Source organism: Manis javanica, chromosome 2, assembly GCF_040802235.1.
Source record: "Manis javanica isolate MJ-LG chromosome 2, MJ_LKY, whole genome shotgun sequence".
In the NCBI taxonomy this organism is placed as follows: domain Eukaryota; kingdom Metazoa; phylum Chordata; class Mammalia; order Pholidota; family Manidae; genus Manis; species Manis javanica.
Window position 1 is genome coordinate 73,819,494 of NC_133157.1, and position 21,482 is coordinate 73,840,975.

The following is a 21,482-nucleotide window of genomic DNA, read 5'->3' on the forward strand; positions in this document are numbered from 1 at the left end:
TCCTTCAGGGTTCATCCATGTAGCATGTATCAGAACACCATGCCTTTTTATGACTAAATAATACTCCCCTGTATGTGTATGCCACATTTTGTTTATCCATTTATCTGTTGATGGATGGTTGGGTTGTTTGTCTCTTGACTCTTATGAATAATGCTCCTGTGAACATTGGCATACACATGCCTGAGTCCCTGCTTTCAGTTCCTGTGGGTAAATAGCTAGGATTAGAATCGCTAGCATTCATGGTAAATTTTGTCTTTAGCCTTTTCAGGAATTGCCCCACTGTTTTCCATAACAATTGAGCCATTTTATATTCCTGTCAGTAGTGTATGAAGATTCCAATTTCTCCACATACATGCTAACATTTATGTTATTTTAAATAATAGCCATTCTAATGAATATAAAGTAATATCTCATTTTGTTTTTTCTTAGCATTTTTCGAATGACTGAGGAGATTGAACCTCTTCATGTGCTTATTGGCCATTTGTGTATCTTTGGAGAATGTTTATTTGAAAACCATTGCTGATTTTTTATTGAGTTTTTTTTTTGGTTGAGTTGTCATATCTGACATCAAATGAGATGGTATATTTTTTTCCTACATATTGGTATAACAGTAACTATATTATACACAGCAGTAATAGTAGTATAACTTCATTTGGGTACCCAGACCCGATTCCAATGTGTGTAAATATGTGGGAGGGGATCTTCCCATACATATTTATACCAAGCAATTCTAGAACACCAACAGGGTGTTGGAGAACTCAGTTCAATTCTGATGCTATCTGCCTGGAGACAGCACCAGATTCCCAGGTTAAGGGCTGTATCCTACAGGACTGCCCTCCAGCCCCTACTCCAGACACTTGTTCCAAACCCCAGGCAGTTACCTGTGTTTCAGACCTACCGGCTACAGATTGGAAGTTCCTATGACTTCCCCCTTAAGTTCGATTAATTTGCTAGAGTGGCTCACAGAATTCAGGAAAACTTATTGTTTACTAGTTTAATAAAGGTTACCATAAAGGATATGAGTTAACAGCCAGATGAAGAGAGACAAAGGGTAAGGTCCCAAATAAAGAGCTTTTATCCTTGCAGAGGTTGGGGCCTTGACTCCATGGCATGTGGACGCATTCTGATTCTCCAAGCATAGAAGCTCTCTCCAACCAATAACCAAGATCCAACCAAGCAGAGCAGGCAGAGCAGACAGCAAGAGACAAAGAGCAAAAGGCTCTTCTCAGGGGATTTTTTGAGGGCTTCGTTGCATAGTCATGATTGCCTAAATTATTGGCCATTGACTGAGGTGGGCTGAGGGTCCAAAAGTCTTCATTAACATGACAAAACACCTATTTCACCTTTAAGACTCTGCGGTGTTTTCAGTAACTATAGATGAAGACCAAATACACCTGGGAAATATGTATTTCTTATAATTCAGTGTATCACAGTTATGGTTCTTAATATACTCCCAATATTTCCCCTTATCCAGATCTATGATTTGCAAATACTTCCTCCCATAAAGGGTTATCTTATGCTTCTGTTAGTAGTGTCCTTTGATATATAAAAGTTTTTAATTTTGATAAAATTGAATTCATCTTTTTTTTTTCTTTTGTTGCCTGTGCCTTTGATGTGGTATGCAAGACATCACTGCTAAATCTAATATCAAGAAGATTTTACCTTATGTTTTCTTCTAAGGGCTTTCTAGTTTTAGTTCTTAGGTTTAGTTCTTTGATCCGGTTTGAGTTAACTTTTGTATATGATAAAAGTTAAGGGTACAACTTCATTCTTTTGCATGAGGATATCCAGTTTCACAAGCACCATTTATTGGAAAGGTGGTCCTTTCCCCCACTGAATGGGGAGGAATTTTTATGAGGATATTTTTAAAAAATGGCATTTTAATCTCCTTACAAGCACAAATTGACAGTGGAATTTCCCACATTATTACCCCCAAGCAATATAAAAGTAGTCCTGGTATAGGTAACTTACATGGTCAGTATTACTATTAAACCATTTTCTTATTTATTTTAAATCAGTCTCTCAGAATTTTATGAATTAGAGAATACTATTGCAATTGTATATCTATAATTTAAATGAATGTTGAGGAAAAGAGAAGGTATATGTTAACTTAAACCCCTTAAGTAATTTTGGGAAGAACAACGTTGTTATTCTTTTGTTGAACTATGTATGTACTAATATTTTACATATATATTTTTTTAGAGTCAGCTGGATGTCCCATTTAAAATTAAAGTTGGTCATATAGGTAAGCTATTTTTATTTGAATGTCCTTTTTGCTGGACCTGCATAATATGCCTAGTATCTCTTTAATATGGTAACATTTCTGAACATTAATTGAAAATAATCATGTGTTTTCATCTAGTTGGGGCTCTGTTGTATAACTTAAAAATACTGTGTGGTTCATATATTCCTTGTCCAATACCTATGAAGTTATACATCTTATTAGGTGTTAAAAATGAGAGCCAGAGTGTCAAATCTAATAAACAGCATAATCATGTCAGTTTCCTAGGATTCTGACTAGTTGTCATTGCTGTACTCTGATTGCATGGGTATGTGTGGTGTGAAGTGTAGGGTCTGAATCATCTAGTCAGTGTAGCTAGGGATGAACCAGAAACCTAGTTTCTGAGGCTACTTGCCTACTTCTATCATAGTACCTGTCATTCTTTAATATCATCATTATTTATTTATTTCCTCTATTAGGCAATAAGTGTCTTGAGAAGATTTAATTTTAATTGTATCTTCACCACTTAGCACAGTACCTGGCAAATAGTAGGAACAGTCTGTTGAATGAAAGAAGTACACAGCTCCAAATGAGTGGTACAGTAGTATGACCAGTTTTATAGGATCATACTGTCCCCTTGCTGTTACCTGGGTGTTCTTAATCTAATTGATCTTTCAAAGTTTTTCTTATTTAGCATATGGAATTACATATATATAAAATATAAATACATATATTTTAAAAGTAGTTGTCTTCATATGGAAGATTTTTAGAATTACCTTTTTACATTTTTCTGAATTTTCCAAATCTTCTATAAAAAGGCTGCACTTTAATCTTACTACACTGATGGACAGTGACTGCAATGGGGTATGGGGGGAGTCCATAATAAGGGTGAATATAGTAACCACATTGTTTTTCTTGTGAAACCTTCATAAGAGTATATATCAATGATACCTTAATAAAAAAATATGCTGCACTTTATAATGAGAGGAAAAAACTAATTTCTGTGAAGAAAAAAAAGATTTAATGGTGAAAATGCTTCATTTTTATATGTTTATAAAACATATAAATTTTTTTTTATACTAATTTTTATATGTTTATTTGATTACTTAAAGCTATTGTCACAGTTCTGTCCTGTTCATTTACTTTTTTGTCTTACATGTGTAGGCAGTATGCCTAATATATTTCTAAATAAACTGTCAAATTTATCAGTTATTTTTCCCAACCTCATTTCATTTTCATTATATTTTTACTGTACAGAAGTTTGAAATGTAACTATCTACTCTGATTTCAAAACTTAGAAAGTTATCCTTCTTTTAGAAATTGGGTAGTTTGTTTTTCTCTGGATTGACATTGTATGATGAAATCTCTCAATCTGAGGTTTTTAAAATATGGATTTTTGGGGTTATGTAATGGTATGAATCTATGTAGTTTTTTCCCTTCACAAATTACTGTGCAGTTAATGCAACAGTAGTGTATTTAATTACCTTTTCCTTCCCTAGTCACGGCAATTTTTTCTAAACCTAGAGACTCATACTTTCTAAAAATTAAAAAAAATACTTTAAAACTCTTTATTATTGAAATTTCCTGAATACACAAAACTAGAATCAATAGAATAATGAACCCCTTACATAGTATTTTTTAATTCAATAAATCTAATGCTTTTTAAAATACTTTGCTGTTGGATTGTTGTAAAACATTTTTATTACTTTTAGGAATTTTCTTACATTATACATTATTCTTGATTATTACACAGAAATTTGTGTATGCATACACTCTTACATAACATTTACATATGAAAAATACATACTTGCATGAAGTATATAATCTTTTTAAAGTATAAGAAAAATACTTCTTTTAGAGGTTTATAGTAAGAATTGAGGAAATTCAAAATTATAATCTCAAGGATTATGAATAATGGAAGGAGAATGTGGTGCAGATCACCATACATAAAAACTTGTAAATTTTTAGAATATCTTTTTTAGTAGATTTTCCATCAACACTAATTCAAATAGTTTCAAATCATCACAAGAAAGGCTTGCTTTGGGTTGTAAAATATATTTCTATAAAGTGAGCCTGTAAGGTCAAAGGCGACTTTGTCATCTTTTCTAATGTGTGACATTAGAAAATAGGCTTACCTAAATGTAGGCTGAATGAATATTTTTTGTCTTTTTTTTTTAATGTAGGTAATCTCAGTCTTAAGATTCCATGGAAAAACCTTTATACTCAACCAGTCGAAGCTGTCTTAGAAGACATTTATTTACTCATAGTGCCTTCTTCTAGTAAGTCAAATTTTAAACATTATAATTTGATTTATTCTTTTTGTGAATGGAAAAGTCTTTTTATTTGATAATTGTTTAAAATACTTTAGGGGTTTTTCATGATATTTTTATATTTTAATTTGGTACTTGGGAGTAAAAACTTACATTAGTTTTTACTCTAAATTTTTCCAGACTGAATTGGTGATTATTTTCAAGGATATTTTTTGCAATGAGTATATTTAAGTTTGAGGTAATTAAGGTTCTTCCTTTTTATGCTTTCTTTAGTAATAAAATATGATTGTTTAAAAGAAGAAAAACAACTCTTGGAAGCAAAGCAACAGGAACTAAAACGAATAGAAGAAGCAAAACAAAAAGTAGCTAATCAAGGTAAAGAAAACATAAATAAGAATGGTAATAAAAAATGGAAAAGAACTAAATGTTATTTACATTTGAATATTATTTTTCTCTGGAGGCACTGCAATTACTTAACAAATATGAGAGAATCTTATTATATGGGGAATTGTAATATGATTTGTATGTTTCATCATGTTTATAGAAATTTTACCTCACAGAAATTTACCTCAGGGCAAATAGTATATCTAGTTTATAAAGGCAATGTTAGTTTTTTAACTGTAGTAATTAATTTATTCAAGTATATTTTTATTCCCCTTATAGCAATTCATCACATTTTTCAAATACTTAGTCCCTTGATATATTTGTATTTTTCCAAATCTGCTTACTCACCCTCTGGCTTCATAAACTTTCCTCTGTGACTTAGACCAAATGGTCCATTGCTTCAACCCCCTCTTTTCTAAGTGGAAGAGATGTCTTGCAGAAATCCTCTTTGACTTGTGCTGTGGTCACGTCACTATTACTAGCTACTGTTTGTACTCCTAATTCTCTCTCTAGTGAATCTTTCTCCTTAGCATGTAAATATGCTATAGCGTCTCTTCTCTTCAAACATAAAATCTTCTTCCTAACCTACTTACTTGTTCATCTTCTGCTCCTCTGTACTCATTTAATAGTTAAATATCTTAAAAGAAAAATATATGTATACTGCTTCACTATCTTTTCCATGCATAGATTTTTTAAAATAAAAAATACAATAAAAAATAAGCTTTAGATCTATCGACAAACAGGTAAAAAACATTAAAGGAGATTTAACACAATTTCTGACAACCCTTCTTATAATTATTTTTTCTTTTCTGTCACAGTTCTTTCAGACCCTCTATAGTCATTCATCCCTACCCTAATCCTTTTTAAAATATATTTTTATTGTGGTATACATATAACAAATTTATCACCCTCACCACTCTTAGATGTATAGCTCAGTATTATTAAACACATGTATAATGTTGTGCAACCATTACCACCATCTTCTTGTAAAATTGAAACTTTATGCTCATTAAGTAATAACTCACCCATTCCTCTCCTCACCCCACCCCCTGGAAACCTCATTTCTACGTTCTATGTCTATGATTTTGAGTACTTGTGATAAGTGGAATCATATCATATTTGTCTTTTTCTGACTGGCTTATTTAGCATCATGTCTTCAAGGTTCATCCATGTTAACATTTATCAGAATTTTCTTTTTAAGACTTAATAATATTCCATTTTATGTATTTACCACATTTTGCTTAACTATTCTTCAATCAATGGATACTTGGGTTGCTTCTGGGTTTTTGCTGTTTCAAATGTGCTGCTGTGTACATCGGAGTACAAATATCCTTTTGGGACACTACTTTTAATTCTGGAATTGCTGGATCCTCTGATACTTTTACTATGTTTTTAAATTTTTGAAGAATTGCCTTATTGTTCTGCACAAGGACTTGTACCATTTTACATTGAACAAGGATTCCAGTTCCTTCACAGTCTTACAAACAGGTTCTTTTTGGAAAGTAGTATCCTATATGCAGATAAAGTGGTATTTCATATAGTATTGATTTGAATTTCCCTAAAGATTAGTACTTCAGCATCTTTTCAGGTGCTTACTGACTATATCTTCTGTGGAGTAATGTCTGTTCAAGTCTTTCTTCCATCTTTTAACTGGATTGTTTTTCTGTTGTTGAGTGGTACAAGTTCTTTATGTAATCTGGATGTTAATCTGTTACTAGGTATAGGCAAATTTTTTCTCGTTCTCTAGGTAGTTTCTGTACTCTTGAGAGTGTTCTGTGATGCACAGAATTTTAAAATTTTCATGAAGTACAGTTTGTCTACTTTTTTTTTTTCTGTGCCTTTGGTGTCTCATGCAAGAAATTTTTGCCAAATCCATTGTCACACAGCATCTGTCCTACATTTTCTATGAGTGTTATAGTGTTAGGTCTTACACTTAAATCTTTGATCCATTTTTAGTTAATTTTTGTAAATGTTTTTAGATGATGTTGTCCAGCTTCATTCTCTTGCATGTGAATATCCAGATATCCATTTCCCCAGAACCATTTGTTAAAAATACTGTCCTTTCTCCATTGAATAGTCTTGGAACCCATATAAAAATTATTTGGACATATATGCAAGGGTTTATTTCTGGGCTCTCTATTCAGTGTGCCTGACTTTAACCCAATGCCACACTGTTTTGATTACTGTTGTTTCATCATAAATTTTGAAAACAGCAAATATGAGTCTTCCAGCTTTGTTTCTACTTTGCAAGATTGTTTTGGCTATTTGGGAGTCCTTGAGATTCCATGAGTTTGAGGATAGATTTTTCTATTTCTGAAAAATATGTAACTGTGATTTTTGATAGAGATTGCTTTGAATTTGATTGCTTTGGACAGAATTGACATGTTAACAATAAGTCTTCCAATCCATGAACATGACATGTGTTATCATTTACTTATGTCTTTTTAAATATCTTTCAGCAGGGTTTTGTAGTTCAGTTGTTCATTGTACAAGTCTTTTACCTCGTTGGTTATGTTAATTTCTGGGTGTTTTGTCTTTTTGATGCGATTTTGAAGGGCATTGTTTTTTGTAATTTTCTTTTCAGATTGTTCATTGTTAGGGAATAGATTTGCAGCTGTTTTTTTGTGTGTGTGTGTGTGGATTTTGTACCCTGCTACTTTGCTGAGTTGGTTTATTCTAATAGGTATTTTTGTGGAATACTTTGGTCCTATTGTCTGCAAAAGACATAATTTTACTTTTTCCTTTCCAGTTTGGATACCTTTTATTTATTTATTTTTTCTTGCCTAAATACTCTGGCTAGAATTTCCAGTACTGTGTTGAATAAAAGTAGTGAAAGTGGACATCTTTGCCATCTTCCTGATCTTGGAGGAAAAGCTTTCAGACTTTCACTTTTGAATATGTTATTTGATGTAGGTTTTTCATATATGACCTTTACTATGTTAAGGCAGCTTCCTTTACTCCTAGTTTGCTGAGTGTTTTTATTATGAAAGTGTGTTGAATTTTATCAAATGCTTTTTCACCAATTAAGATGATAGTGTTTTATTTCCTTCATTCTGTTATGTGTATTACATTGATTAATTTTCATATAGTGAACCATCCTTCCATTCCAGGAATAAATTGTATTGAGTCATGCTGTATAATCTGTGCTATTGAATTTTGCTTGTATTTTGTTGAGGACTTTTCAGCAATATTGATTGGGGATATTTACCTTTTATTTTCTTGTGGTATCTTTGTCTGGCTTTGGCATCAGATTTAATGCTAATCTCATAGATTGAGTTTAGAAGTATTCTGTTCAATTTGGGGGGCAGTTTGAAGAAAAATCGTGTTTTCTTTTAAGTGTTTGGTAGAATTCACAGTTAAACTATCAGTTCCATGGTTTTTATTTGGAGATTTTTTATTACTGATTCAGTCTCTACTAGTTGCATGTTTATTCAGATTTTCTTTGTGAGTTTTGTTGCGGCAGGTTTTGTGTTTCTGGGAATTTGTCCATTTCTTGTGGTTAATACAATTTGTTGTCATATAATTGTTCATAGTACTCTTTATAGTCCTTTTTATTTCTGTAGTATTGGTAGTAGTGTTCGACTCTCATTTGTGATTTTAGTAATTTGAGTCTTTTTTTTAGTCCATCTAGCTATTTTTTAATTTTGTTGATCTTTTCAAAAAACCAACTTTTGGTTTCATTGATTTTCTTTTGGTTTAGTTTGCCCTTTTTCTAGTTGTTTAAGTTGTAAAGTGATCTTATTTTTTATAGCTGTAAATTTTCACACTAATACTTTTTTGCTGGGTCCTGTAAGTTTTGGTGTGTTATGTTTTAATTCTCATTCATCTCTATATATTTTCTAATTTCCTTTGTGAATTATTGGCTCCAGCAAATTGTGTGCAAGCTGGTTCAGGAATAAGTGCCCAGCTGCCTACCATGGACCTGAGGATGGGGGATGAATAGCTGCTACTGTCCTAAGAGCTGAAATTGATGTAAAGTAGCTGCAATTTACTGTCCAAGTCTTCCTTCAGAAATTGCAAGCCTTCAGTAGACTCCAGAGTTCTAAAATATTTATGTAAGGTAGATTCTATCTGTTTAGTTGTTGTCCAGATGGGAAGACAGATTCCTGGTATTTTCTGCTCTGCTGCTTTCCCCAGCATCCTCCTCTCCTCCAGTTGTCTTTTTCCTTTTAAAAATTATTTTTATTTTACCAAGGGAATTCAAATACATAATTTTAAAAGTTAGACAGTGATATAAGACCCATACTTAAAAAAAATGCATAACCCCATTTTTCCATCTTCCCACTACAGTTCTATCACATTTTGGTTAGATTAACATTCATTGTTTATGTTATCATGGTTACATATAAATGCTTACTAGTAACCCAAAAAGTATACTTTGATTACATGTATTTTCTGGCACAACATTGTTATTTCTTTGGCAATAGTATGTGGATGTGGGTGTGATTGTTTATTATATAGAACTTCTTTACTTAATGTGTCTCTTTTTGGTATGATGAATCTCCCCATACCTTTAGGTACATGGTTTCAGAGTCTGCAGCATGTCAAATTCCTTTTCTCCAGAATAACTGCTTAACTTCTCAGTAGGGTGGGAAAGGAATAGTTGCTTGGCTCTGTGGGCTAGAGGAGGGAAGGTACCTAGAAGTCTAACTGCTCATTATACAGACTTATACAAAATTTATATTATCACCCTTTCCCTCCACCATGTTCCGTCTTTGCCAATTATGTTTTCTGAGGACTCCAGTTTTTTAATCTTTCCAAGACTGTTTTTTGGCTCATCTTTTTTATTGGCATCACCATCTGTGAGTGCTGAGGATTGAAATTCCTCTCTGCTAAATTGGCTAAGGCCATCTGTTTTCCAGCTTCTAAGTTTTTGAAGGTAGGTATCTCTTATCTGTTCTCTTACCTATACTCTTTCTTTTGGCCTTGGGGATTTATCCATTTTTTTTCCTATTTACTTTTTCATTAGTGGAGTTTTACTGAGGAATAGAGAAATAGATGCAGTCCACCATGTTAGTCCTTCCTATTTATACTTAGGTCTAAAACAGAAGTGTTTAATCATGCTTAAAATTTCTCAGTGATACCTTACTATTACTAGGTAGAAGTATAAAGTCTTCAGCAAGATACATAAAAGCTCTTATGATTTAAATCCTGTCTGCCTTTCCAGCCTCATTACTGGCCCCACTTTCTCTTATCTCCCCTATTATTTGTTCCAGCCATACTGACCTATATGTAGTTTACAGAAATATACCAACCTCTGTGACTGTATCTCGCTTTCTGCTTTATCCAACATACATCTAAGAGTTATTAGCATTAGGATGATGGTTGAGGCTATAAGTAGATGAGGTTCCTGCAGCAGCAGTATAGAATGAGAAGAGAAACAATCCTAGGACTAAGCCCTCAGGAAATCCAACATTTATGATGTATGGAGGAGGAAAAGAGAAAAAGAAGATCAAGAAGGAGTGGTCAGATAGGTAGAAGGAAGTTGGGAGAGTATGATTCCATGGGAACAAAGGGTTTTTAGGAAGGAAAGTATATATCAGATCCTGTTGAGGTAGCAGGTAAATTGAGGATTAAGAAATAACCATTTTGTGTATGTTGGGAGGTCATCAGTCACCTTAGAAAAAGCTATTCTGGTTGGTTGATGATTGAAGAGAATATGCTTCTATTTCTTCCAAAAGCATTTGAATTGTTGATGAAATAATACATTATAGAATCTGAGCTGGATAAGGGAGTCAGAAGGCAACTGGTGAATAGGGAAAGGAAGATTTAGCATTTAGTTGAATGATTGAAAAATTTATAGAGTGAAGGACTTTATTAGGTAGTGGTGGGTTCCAAATATTAAAATCAAAAGCTCTGTCTTCAAAAAGCTTATATTCTGTGTACTCAATTTCACAGTCCTTTTATATTCAAGTATATTCACTTAACCTGTCATTCACTAACACTTACATTTGATGTACATATGATATCTCCATCATCTTTCCTTTATCTAAGGCCTCTTGGGTTCCTGTATTAGGAGCCAGTAGGTCATTAGAGGAAAAGATAGATAATGGGTATATAAGGTACAACAGGACTAGAAATAAGAAAGGAGATTGTTTTATTGGCATTTTCAAGTAGGTTTAAAAGAGATAGTAACTAGTGCCTATCAAAAGCATATTAAAAAAATTTAGGAGCCTCAACTCTCTATTCTTTCTGTTCCTCTGAAAAGTATTGAAACATGAAACAAATGATGAACTTCCTTCATCCTTGGTTCAAAAGAAAGAGGGAAAGGATCTTTTATCTTCTAATTTTGTTCTTATCAGGGGGAGGAGCATAATTCAATTATTTCATACATCTTAACCACACACAGCTTATGATGGTATCACCAATTTTAAGTGAGATTCCATTGCTACTGTTTCTGCATTTTCTAATTTAAGCCTGTTATAATTATGACCTAATAATCTTTGTTGTTTTCCGTATCTGTATGTACTCTTAGATACAGTTAAGAGAGAGAAGTTATAAAGTTTAATGCCAGTAATTCTGCATGGTTGACTTTAGTTTCATGGGGCAAGAAACTAACTTTTGAAAACTATACATTTAGTCACCGTTGGAAGTCTTTTGGTGTGAAAGACTTTTGGAAAGCAGTCTTTTAGTATTCTGTTTACAAAGATTTGTTTCCTTAGCAAGATAATGTTTACATTATCTTGATATGTAGGTATTTATAGAGTATATTGAATATTTGCAATTGTAGAAAAACCTCAAGTGGAGAAACAGGACACTTTTACAGAAAAATTGATTACTCAGATCATAAAAAATCTTCAAGTGAAAATTTCTAACATCCATGTTCGTTATGAAGATGATGTAAGTATTGTTAATAAGTTACATTTGTTTTTATATTTATATATGTTTTACTGTTTATTGATACCTGCTCTGTAGTGGCCAGCCTGTTGGATGCTGGGAAGTGGAGGGATACTGAACTGAAGATGACATACTCTTTTTTATCTATAATTGTGGTTGTAATTTGTAGTGTTTCGTGCTTTCATTAAGCTTTCCTAAAATGTTCAAACATCAGATTAGAAGGAAAAGCCTTCCTTATTTTATAATTATATTTGGTGAGAGTTATGGATTTAGCAGTTATGTGTTTTTAAATACTTTAGCTGATACTCTGTTCACCTCCTGGAAAGAGTGCTGGTCTAGGAATCAGTAGAGCTAGACTTAACTTATTGTTTGATCTCAAGTTATCATCTATTCTCTCTAAAACACATAATTATTGGCTGCTCATATTGTTGTAAGGATCAATTGCTTTTTAATAAGCTTTTTTTTTGTAAACTGAAAAACATGTAGATGTATTATTATATAACACTAATACCTTGATACTTAATATTTTAACTAGTATAGGAATAACAGTGGTTCTGCAAAGTATTAAAATGATTTTGAATGTTTGAAATAGCATACTTCCCAGGAAAGTAAACTTTTTCTATAAATTGCATTTTGCCCAGGTACTAAAAATCTGAGTGAAGTTTCCTTTCTCTCCTCTTTAGATCACAAATCGAGACAATCCACTATCATTTGGTATTTCCCTTCAAAATCTCAGCATGCAGGTACTTTGTTTAAAAAGAGCTTTAATCATGCATAATTGTGCAGTATAGTTAAACTGATCACCATTTATGTATGCCAATATCAGAAATAGATGTCTATCTAGAAGGTGCAGAAACTGCATAGACTGGGTTGGAATTGAGGGTAGGTAGTTTCACATTTTAAAAAATGACTGATAATCAAATTTAATTTAAAATATGAGAGCCTATTACTTGCTAGTTATAATATTTGATACTTTTTTCTTAGAAAATCCATTTCTGACTTTTAATAAGTAATAAATGTTCAACCCAGAAATGTTGATAAGTTATGAAAAGCATAAAGAAGCAAATCACCCATTTCCTCACCACCATAATTAATATTGTGGCAAATTTTCTTCCTGTCTAACTTTTCAGATTGAGGAATTTTAAGAGATAGGAGCACATAAGGATTATGAAACATTTACTTGTGTCCAGAATGATCAGTAGTTGAATTTGTCATTTGGTTGAAGTTTTAAATACTTTTAAAGAATAAACTGGTAATGAATAAAATTTAAATCCATATTGTTTTCTACTCTCATTCTTCCCTCCTACCCCATAGATAAACATCCTAAGTTTTTAAACTCTTATATAATATATCCATTAAAATATATATTTGGCAGGTTTTAAAGATTCTTCTATAATTCCCCTTTTCTCTTCCCAGAGTTTTTGATATTTATTTGTGTTGCTGCATGTAATTCAGTTAACTTGGTTTAATTGCTGTATGTGCTTTTATTTGTAAACTGAGAAACATGTAGATGTATTATTGTATAACAGTAATGCCTTGATACTTAATATTTGAACTAGTATAGAAATAACAGTGGAAAGTAATCAGATGTTTTTGGGTGTTTAAAATAGAGTACTTCCCAGAAAAGTAAACTTTTCTATAAAGTGAATTTTGCCCAGCTACTAAAAATCTGAGTAAAGTTTCCTTTATCTCCTCTTTAGATAATTGTGCATTTAGAGCACTGTGCATTTATCCTCTGCAGTGGCACTTACCTGTTTGTAATTACTTACTTGCTTGTTTGCTTCTTCAACCAGCAGTGAGCTTCTTGAAAGCAGCGTCTTTCTTGTGGTTAGTTAATATTCTTTGAATTTCATGTTTCCAAGGACATTTCCATGGGAAACTGGTCTAGAGCATGATGATACAATTTAACACTCTGCCATGTCACATCTAATTAACATTTTCACTGCCTTTTTTTTTCTTTTTAGACAACTGATCAATTCTGGGTTCCATGTTTACATGATGAAACTGAGAAACTATTTCGTAAGGTAAAATGAACAAATACTATATTTTGTCAACCCATGAACTAGACAAAAGAGACTTTTAGAAAGGCAAATGGTAATATATATATAAGGATTTATGTGAATTATGTTTACTTGCTTAACTCTGCTCTATGACTTATTTGCTACTTTTGAGAATAGCATATATGAAAGATCTTCAAAGAAAATCAGACATATAATAAACTTGATTTATTTTCAGTTAATCCGATTGGATAACCTTTTTGCCTATTGGAATGTGAAGTCTCAGATGTTTTATCTTAATAATTATGATGAATCATTGGTAAGTAAATTTTATATCAGTATATGCACATATGTTGGCATCATATTTTGCATAAGGTTTTATTTTAATTTCTATAGCATTCTGTAGTCAATGGTCTTTTTTTTTCCTCCAGAAAAATTTACACAAATAGGTTATATATGTGCCTTTACACAAACATGTATAAACACAAACATACCTTTTTTTCTATAATTAACATACAGCATTATGTTAGTTTCCAGTGTACAACATATAATGATCTGATATTTGTATATGTTGTGAAATGATCACCACAGTGAGCCTAACTAGATCTGTCACCATACATAGTTAACAGATTTTTTTTTTCTTGTGATGAGAACTTTTAAGATTTACACTTAGTAACTTTCAAATATGCAATACAGTCATCATGTCATCTGTAAATAGTGACAGTTTTACTTCTTTCTTTCCAATTGGATGCCTGTTTCTTTATTTTCTTGCCTAATTACTCTGGAGAGGGCTTCACAAACTTGGTGAATAAAAGTGGTCAGAGTGGATATCTTTGTCTTATTTCTGATCTTAGAGGAAAAGTTATCAGCTTATCACCATTTAGTATGTTAGCTGTGGGCTTGTCATATATGGCCTTTATTATCTTGAGGTATGTTACCTCTCTCCCTACCTTGTTGAGAGTTTTTATTGTGAGTGGTTGTTGAATTTTGACAATTTTTATGTATGTGCCCATATACAGATATGTATCAGCACACACGTATATCTTAATAGTTCCTAGAGCATTCTTTTATAATGGTTTAATGAGATATTGTCTGATCACTCTAATATTTTCCATAGATGAGTCCTCCTAAGTTTAATTTTTAAAAAATTGCTTTTAAACATTTTTCTTTTGCATATAATAGGATTTTTCATGATAAAGGTATATTGGCATGAATATAAATAAAAGCAATTCATCTTTTAATAGGACAGCTTGAAGAAGGGCATTGTTGATGAAAATATTGTTCCAGAAAGTTATGATTTTGGTAAGTAAGTACATTTCATAAAATAACAAGTGCAATTAATCAGTATAAATTTTAAGTGAACATTGTTGATATCACTGATTTTTCATGTTAATTTTATAATATTGAATATATATATTTTTAAATGTGTAATATATAAGCAAAAATAAAACTTCTATAGAATCAATTTTAGATGAACTTTAGGCTATTATCAAAATGAAAGGAAATAATGTCAATGAGAGGATATTAAATTGTGATAAATCTCTAGGAATTGTCCAATAACAATTAAGATACTGTTTTAAAGACATTTTGACATGGCAAATACAATTTAATAAGGGTACCTGCTACAGTCTGTAGTGTGATGTTACTGTTTTAAATATGTGTTTTTAAAAATTTTCTGCTTTGTACTTGTTTTTGGTTCTGAATTTTCTAAAATGAACATAAAGTACTTCTATAATCAGAAATGAGTTACTAAAATATACAGAAAAAAGAGTGCTGTTTCTTTTACCACAAAGACACTGAATAAATATTAATAGGTGATGGATAACCTAGTTCTTAGATTTGGCTGCCTGATGTCATTAATCATGATACTTTTCTGTATTTTTCTACCTTCATGATTATTCTTTATTAATTTCCTCTTGTGCTCACTTTTTTTTTTAACCAAGAATAGTTTTGTTTAATAGCACCAATGCTGTTAATCAGAGGGTAATCAAAAGCAGATCAGTTGGTGAATTGTGCTCACTCTTAAAATATTATATTCAGTTTTGAATTGGTTTAATTTCTTGATTTCTCTCCTCAAAGGAAACATTAAGAACAGATGAGATTATCCATCATGTTTGTTGATAGTTCTCAGATCTGTCACTTTAGGTTTAACTTACTTCTCCTTTGCATTACTGTCATTTCTTGCTGTACTCATCAGGTTATAAGTGGAAAGAGAAACAGTAATTTGAGCAGGGAAAATTTAATGTGAAAAATTACCAACTATAACAGGGGATTATAGTAACAAGAGATTGGCTAATAAAAAGTAGAGAGACCCCTAAAGAATATAGGAATAGTAGATAGATAGAACATCCCACTTCTAGAACTATGATGGAGTGCTCAAAGAAGAGGGTCTGTCTCTCTCAGCCCTGAGATCTAGTCTTGTTGGAAAGCACGTGGCCATGGCTTAGTAATTGGCAGGAAAGTCTCTGTGGTGCCATGCCAGCAAAACTTGTCAGAAGGAAATTCACCCTTAGGAACTGTCTGGAAACCACCCTTTAGGGATCATTATCGATAGTTGTCTCGTGGGAGGCACTCCATTATAAACCTGCCTTAGCTGGGTGCTGGGAGAATTTGCTGGCTGTTGCCAGCTGTTGTGCACTGCAGGATGCTGGTGCTGAAGAACTCTGTCATGCTGCAGGAGCTGGGCCCTGCAGAGTTCACCTTCTGTAGGAACCAGTATGTAGGTGCTGGGTGTGGGGAAGCCATGGCCCTGTAGGAGTCTATTGATTGAGCACATAGAACCAGGAAGCATATCTTCTACTTCCTGCATTATCTCACCAGTGTCCTCTATTGATAAAGATTAACATGCTAGCTGGTAAAGAAAAGAATGTTTAAAGGGCCCAAATCTAGTTTCTAGAGAAGACAATGAAGGGTGAATTTGGAGTGCACAGGCAATAAATTGATAAACTGGCACACCTGCTGGAGGGGGAAGGAGGAATGAAGGATTTCTTTCTGGTATTTGGTTTTTTTATTTAAAGGGGTAGAGAATAACTTGTTCATAGGCTAAGATAGAGTGATCCATAGAACACGAAAAAAAGCAAAAAAGGAGGAATAATTTATATGAGTGAAAGGGGATAGAATCTATTGTACAAGCACAGTGCTTTGCTACAGACAGGATGGTAAATCCATTAAGATAGATTTCATTAATGAGAGAGAAGTCATAATATTGGATGGACAGTAGTTATGGTAATAGGAGTTCATGGAATTACTCTTCTGAGCTCTTGTATATTTTTAAAAAAATATCTGAGATGTTGGAGGTTTTTGGAGGAGAGATATGCATAGTTGTTTAGGGAAATGAGTGAATTGAGTACTGCAGTGTTATGAAAGTGTGGTTCAGACTAGCATCATTGGTATCACTTGGAAACTAGTTAGAATATAAATTCTAGGGTCCCCTGAATCAAAACCTCTGAGAGTGAAGCTCAGCAATTTATGTTTTAACAAGCTTTGCTGGTGATTCTGATGAATGCTTAAGTTTTAGGACCACTGGGCTAGAGTAGGGGTTTGCCAATTTTTTTGTAAAGGGTCACATAATAAATTAAATGTTTTACATTTTGAAGGCCATATGCAGTCTCTGTCACATACTTTTCTTTGTTTTTTATAAACTACCTGTTTAATTATAAAAATCATTCCTAGCTTACTGGCTGTATTAGAAACAGGCTGTGGAATGGATTTGGCCTATCCCTGGACTAAAGGAATGTTGTGTGATTGCTCAGCAACATTAAGGACCTGCTTGATGCTTGAGATTTATGACATTGAAGTGAGACCAATCATGTGATTGTTTGTTTTTCTTTTTCTCAACCACCTTCAGCTCCTTAGGTACAGGTGTGAACTAAGTGGAGAGTGTCTTTATCCAGAATTATGGTTTTGCCTAGTTAAATACTGACAAAATGTGTAGGGCAAAGGAGTTGAGAGTGAATGAATGCAAAGGAATAATTAAAATAACTGATAATGGATTTTCAACAGGGTAAGGACAGATCTGAGGACATGAAGCAGAAAGGACAGAGGAAAAGTAGAGGATTAATGGATGGTAGATCCTGTAGGACTTGAGGTTAGGTGTTGGAATAGGTGGTGGTGGTAGGAGAGTTGGATTCCTGAGACCAAATTTATGGAGAGGTCAAGGATCTCAGTACCATGAGTTCTAGTGGTTGAGGTAAGAGTGGAAGAGACCAAGGGACTGAGAGGCCATGATTTCGGAAAGACCACTCTGTATTGAAGACGTTCAGGAATTAGAGTTCCCAGGAGCTAAAATCTGAGAGAGGTTGGAGAGATGATTACAGACAGGAGAGAGGGTAGTGCATAATGTAGTCTTGTGTGTAACAAAAGAATTAAAGCTTTTGTTTTGCATATAGTGATGTTACTGCTGTATGCATATACTTTTAAAACTTTACCTTATTATATTCTTCCATTTATGCATGTATAAATTTTTGCATTTCTTGATGGTATTAGATATACCATAATGTATTTAACTGGCCTGTTGTTGAATATCTTTTTGTTCTATTCAAATTTTTTAATGCTTAATGTGTAAAAAGTTAAGTGCTGTGCCTTGGGGATGAATAAAATAAGAGGAATATATTATCTGTTGTATATAAAAAAGCTTATAATTTAATAGATCTCTGCCTAGATTCTGCTGTTACTGGCCTCCCTCTATATTTATGCTTAGTCTTTTTGTCACTAAATACCTAAAGGGTTGAGCATAATTGTTTCAGATTATAGGTTGAGCCAAGGAGATTATCCTCGGCAAACTCACTTCACTTTCTCTCTTCTTTTACAAGTTAAAAGGGGGAACAAATGGATAAGGAGAAACTGATGAAAAAATTTCAGAAATCATAATTATATAATAAAAGTTAGTGGTTACATATTTTTGCCATTGTGTTCCCAATGTATATGCATTCCTTAAAACTGTATACATTTACTAACTATTTTATTGGACTATTTTGCCTTCTAAAGAGTTTTCATGCTTCTGAGGGTTTATTGGTATTTTGAGGAGGTGTTCAGTTAGCTTTTATTGTACTTGGAGAAGACAATATGAATTATAGGTAGGAAAAAGATAAAAGAATCTTCTCTAATTAAATGACAGTTCCCCTGACCAAATCATTATGATGGGAAATTTGGGAACTGTAGAAAGGGTGTATAAGAAATGAAAATCAGTATTTCCAACTTGATCCCTTTAGTACTTTAAAACTCTTGAACCATAATCTAATTAATTTTTTAAAACTTGTATTATTTTCCAGTATTTCGCCCCATATCTGCTAATGCCAAACTTCAGATGAATCGCCGATCAGATTTTGACTTTTCTGACCCCAAGATAAACCTGGATGTTGAGTTACATGACATAGCAATTGAATTTAATAAACCACAGGTGATTTTTTAAAATACAATTTTAAATTGAGTTATAGTTTAATAAAAGAAAAACTAAGATTCTAAATGTTTTATCAAAAACTCAATGTTATATGGTAACATTTCCTTTAAAAAGTCAATAATTTAAATTTTATCTCTAACAATTGAACAAAAAATCTGAGACATTTAATTTTTTCATCCTTCAGTATTTTAGTGTTATGGAGCTTCTTCAATCAGTTGATATGATGACACAGAATCTGCCATATAGGAAATTCAAACCTGATGTACCACTTCACTACCATGCCAGAGAATGGTAAAATGCCTTAAAATTTTTTTAATTGATGTATAATTGACACATAACATTGTTAGTTTTGGATATACAATATAATGATTTGATATTTGTAAATATTGTGAAATGATTACCACAGTAAGTGTAGAACTACATGTGTCACCATACATAATTACAAAATTTTTTTTCTTGTTGATGAGAATATTTAAGATGTACTCAGTTTGCAGTTTTCAGATATGCAATACAGTATTATTAAGTACAGTCACTATGCTGTACAATATATCCCCATGACTGATTTATTTTATAACTGCCAGTTTGTACCTTTTAACCCCCTTCATGCCTTTAACCCCATCCCCCTGCCACTTCCATCAACTGCCAGTCTGTTCTATACATCTATGAACTTGGGTTTTTGATTTTGTTCTTAAGATTCCGAATATAAGTGAGATCACACAGTATTTATCTTTCTCTCTCTGACTTCATGTAGCATCATTTCTTAAGGTCAATCCAGGTTGTCACAAATGACAAGATTTCTTTCCTTTATAAGGCTGAATAATATTCCTGTGTGTGTGTGTGTGGGAGGTGTGTGTGTATCGGGTGTGTACCACATTTTCTCTGGGCTCTTAAGGTTCTTTCCATATCTTGGCTATTATAAGTAATGCTGCATTATATGTGGGGGTGCATATATATTTTTCAGTTAATGTTCTCATTTTTTTAAGATTAATACACAGAAGTGGAAATGCTTGATCTAATTTTAAGATTTAAAAAATACAGTATAAAAGTGAATTTCTTGGCTTTAAGAAAAATTTTTTAAAATACTCTAATGGGTGATACAAACAATAGTTTGATTTGTGCGTAGAAACATGTAGGTGCTTTTGCTTATTGTGTTAATAAAATAGTTGTAAGGGATTCTTTATAATGGAATTTAAAAGTAGAGATATAAAAATAGTATTCTTAACTATATTTTTGGAATTATTAAAAAACTATATCAGAGTCTGCTGTTTACCAGTGTCTTTTTTGTAAATTTTCAAACTTCCATAGCAGACACATCAAACCTATACCATTAAATGTTATAGGAGTCTGTAAAGTACAACCCTTTTTTAAAATTCAGAAGTCTTGCTATTCCAGTTATTTAATCTCTTGGCTAATTTCTACAAGTTGGAATTACTATTTTGGTTGACTATTTTAAATACCATTCAGGTGACTAAAGTGCCTTTTGCCAATTAATACTTTTGGTAGTATTTCTGTTAGAGCTGAATATTTATTGTAATAAAATTTAATGATTTTTCTTATTTTCACTTAGGAAAGAGATAATAAGGTTCATAATTTATTATTAATACAAACAGGGTTGGAAAAAAGCAAGGACTCAGATAATGTTCCATTTCCATAGTTTCTGTTACAGTTATGTATGTTTTTAGAGTAGAAGTAATATCAATTATATTTTATACTGTTGATTTGAGGGTGTTAAGCATAGAGTTTTTGTTTCTGTTTTTTAACTAGGTGGGCTTATGCTATATATGGTATTCTTGAAGTAAATGTTTGCCCCCGCTTACGGATGTGGTCATGGAAGCATATTAGAGAACATAGGCAAAAAATGAAGCAATATAAAGAACTGTATAAAAAAAAGCTAACAAATAAGAAGCCATCTCCTGAACTTACCATCTCTTTGGAGGTTAGCATTTTTAAAAATTGTTGAATATTTTGTATTGTATAACTCTTCAGTCTTTAATGACTAACACTTCCTGCTTATTCTAATTTTGACTGACCATTCTGTCTCTTTTACTTGGACACTTGGTACTTCTGCTCTTAACTTTAGTCAGGTGATATGAGCTCTAGTGTTATTTTCCTGTGAGCTTTTGGCATTTGAGATAATTTTCAATAGAGATTTGGATTCATTCAAATAATTTCAAGCCTCACATTATTATGACATTTTTAACCTCAAAGACTAAAAACTGTTTGCTACATTGATTCCAATCTTCTGTGTCGATTTTAAAGCCTTATATTAACTGTCACCAATCCATTTCCCTTCTGTCACCATCTACGTGTGTGTTAATCAAATAAATGTCCTGTTTTCTGTGTTATGCATATACTTAAAGCCACTTCTGTGCACG

At 32.5% G+C, this 21,482-nt stretch overlaps 1 protein-coding gene across 3 annotated transcripts in view; it reads left to right on the forward strand.

The window, feature by feature from the left end:
* Positions 1-21,482, forward strand: part of VPS13A (vacuolar protein sorting 13 homolog A) — a 233,046-nt gene that overhangs the window by 19,519 nt on the left and 192,045 nt on the right. For all 3 annotated transcript variants that reach the window (XM_017674002.3, XM_017674001.3, XM_017674000.3), the window contains exons 3-13: positions 2,203-2,245; positions 4,405-4,500; positions 4,765-4,866; positions 11,606-11,715; positions 12,396-12,455; positions 13,677-13,736; positions 13,948-14,028; positions 14,954-15,011; positions 18,980-19,107; positions 19,292-19,398; positions 20,872-21,043. In XM_017674002.3, the coding sequence (XP_017529491.2) occupies positions 2,203-2,245; positions 4,405-4,500; positions 4,765-4,866; positions 11,606-11,715; positions 12,396-12,455; positions 13,677-13,736; positions 13,948-14,028; positions 14,954-15,011; positions 18,980-19,107; positions 19,292-19,398; positions 20,872-21,043 (1,017 nt within the window). The remainder of the gene's footprint in view (positions 1-2,202; positions 2,246-4,404; positions 4,501-4,764; positions 4,867-11,605; positions 11,716-12,395; positions 12,456-13,676; positions 13,737-13,947; positions 14,029-14,953; positions 15,012-18,979; positions 19,108-19,291; positions 19,399-20,871; positions 21,044-21,482) is intronic.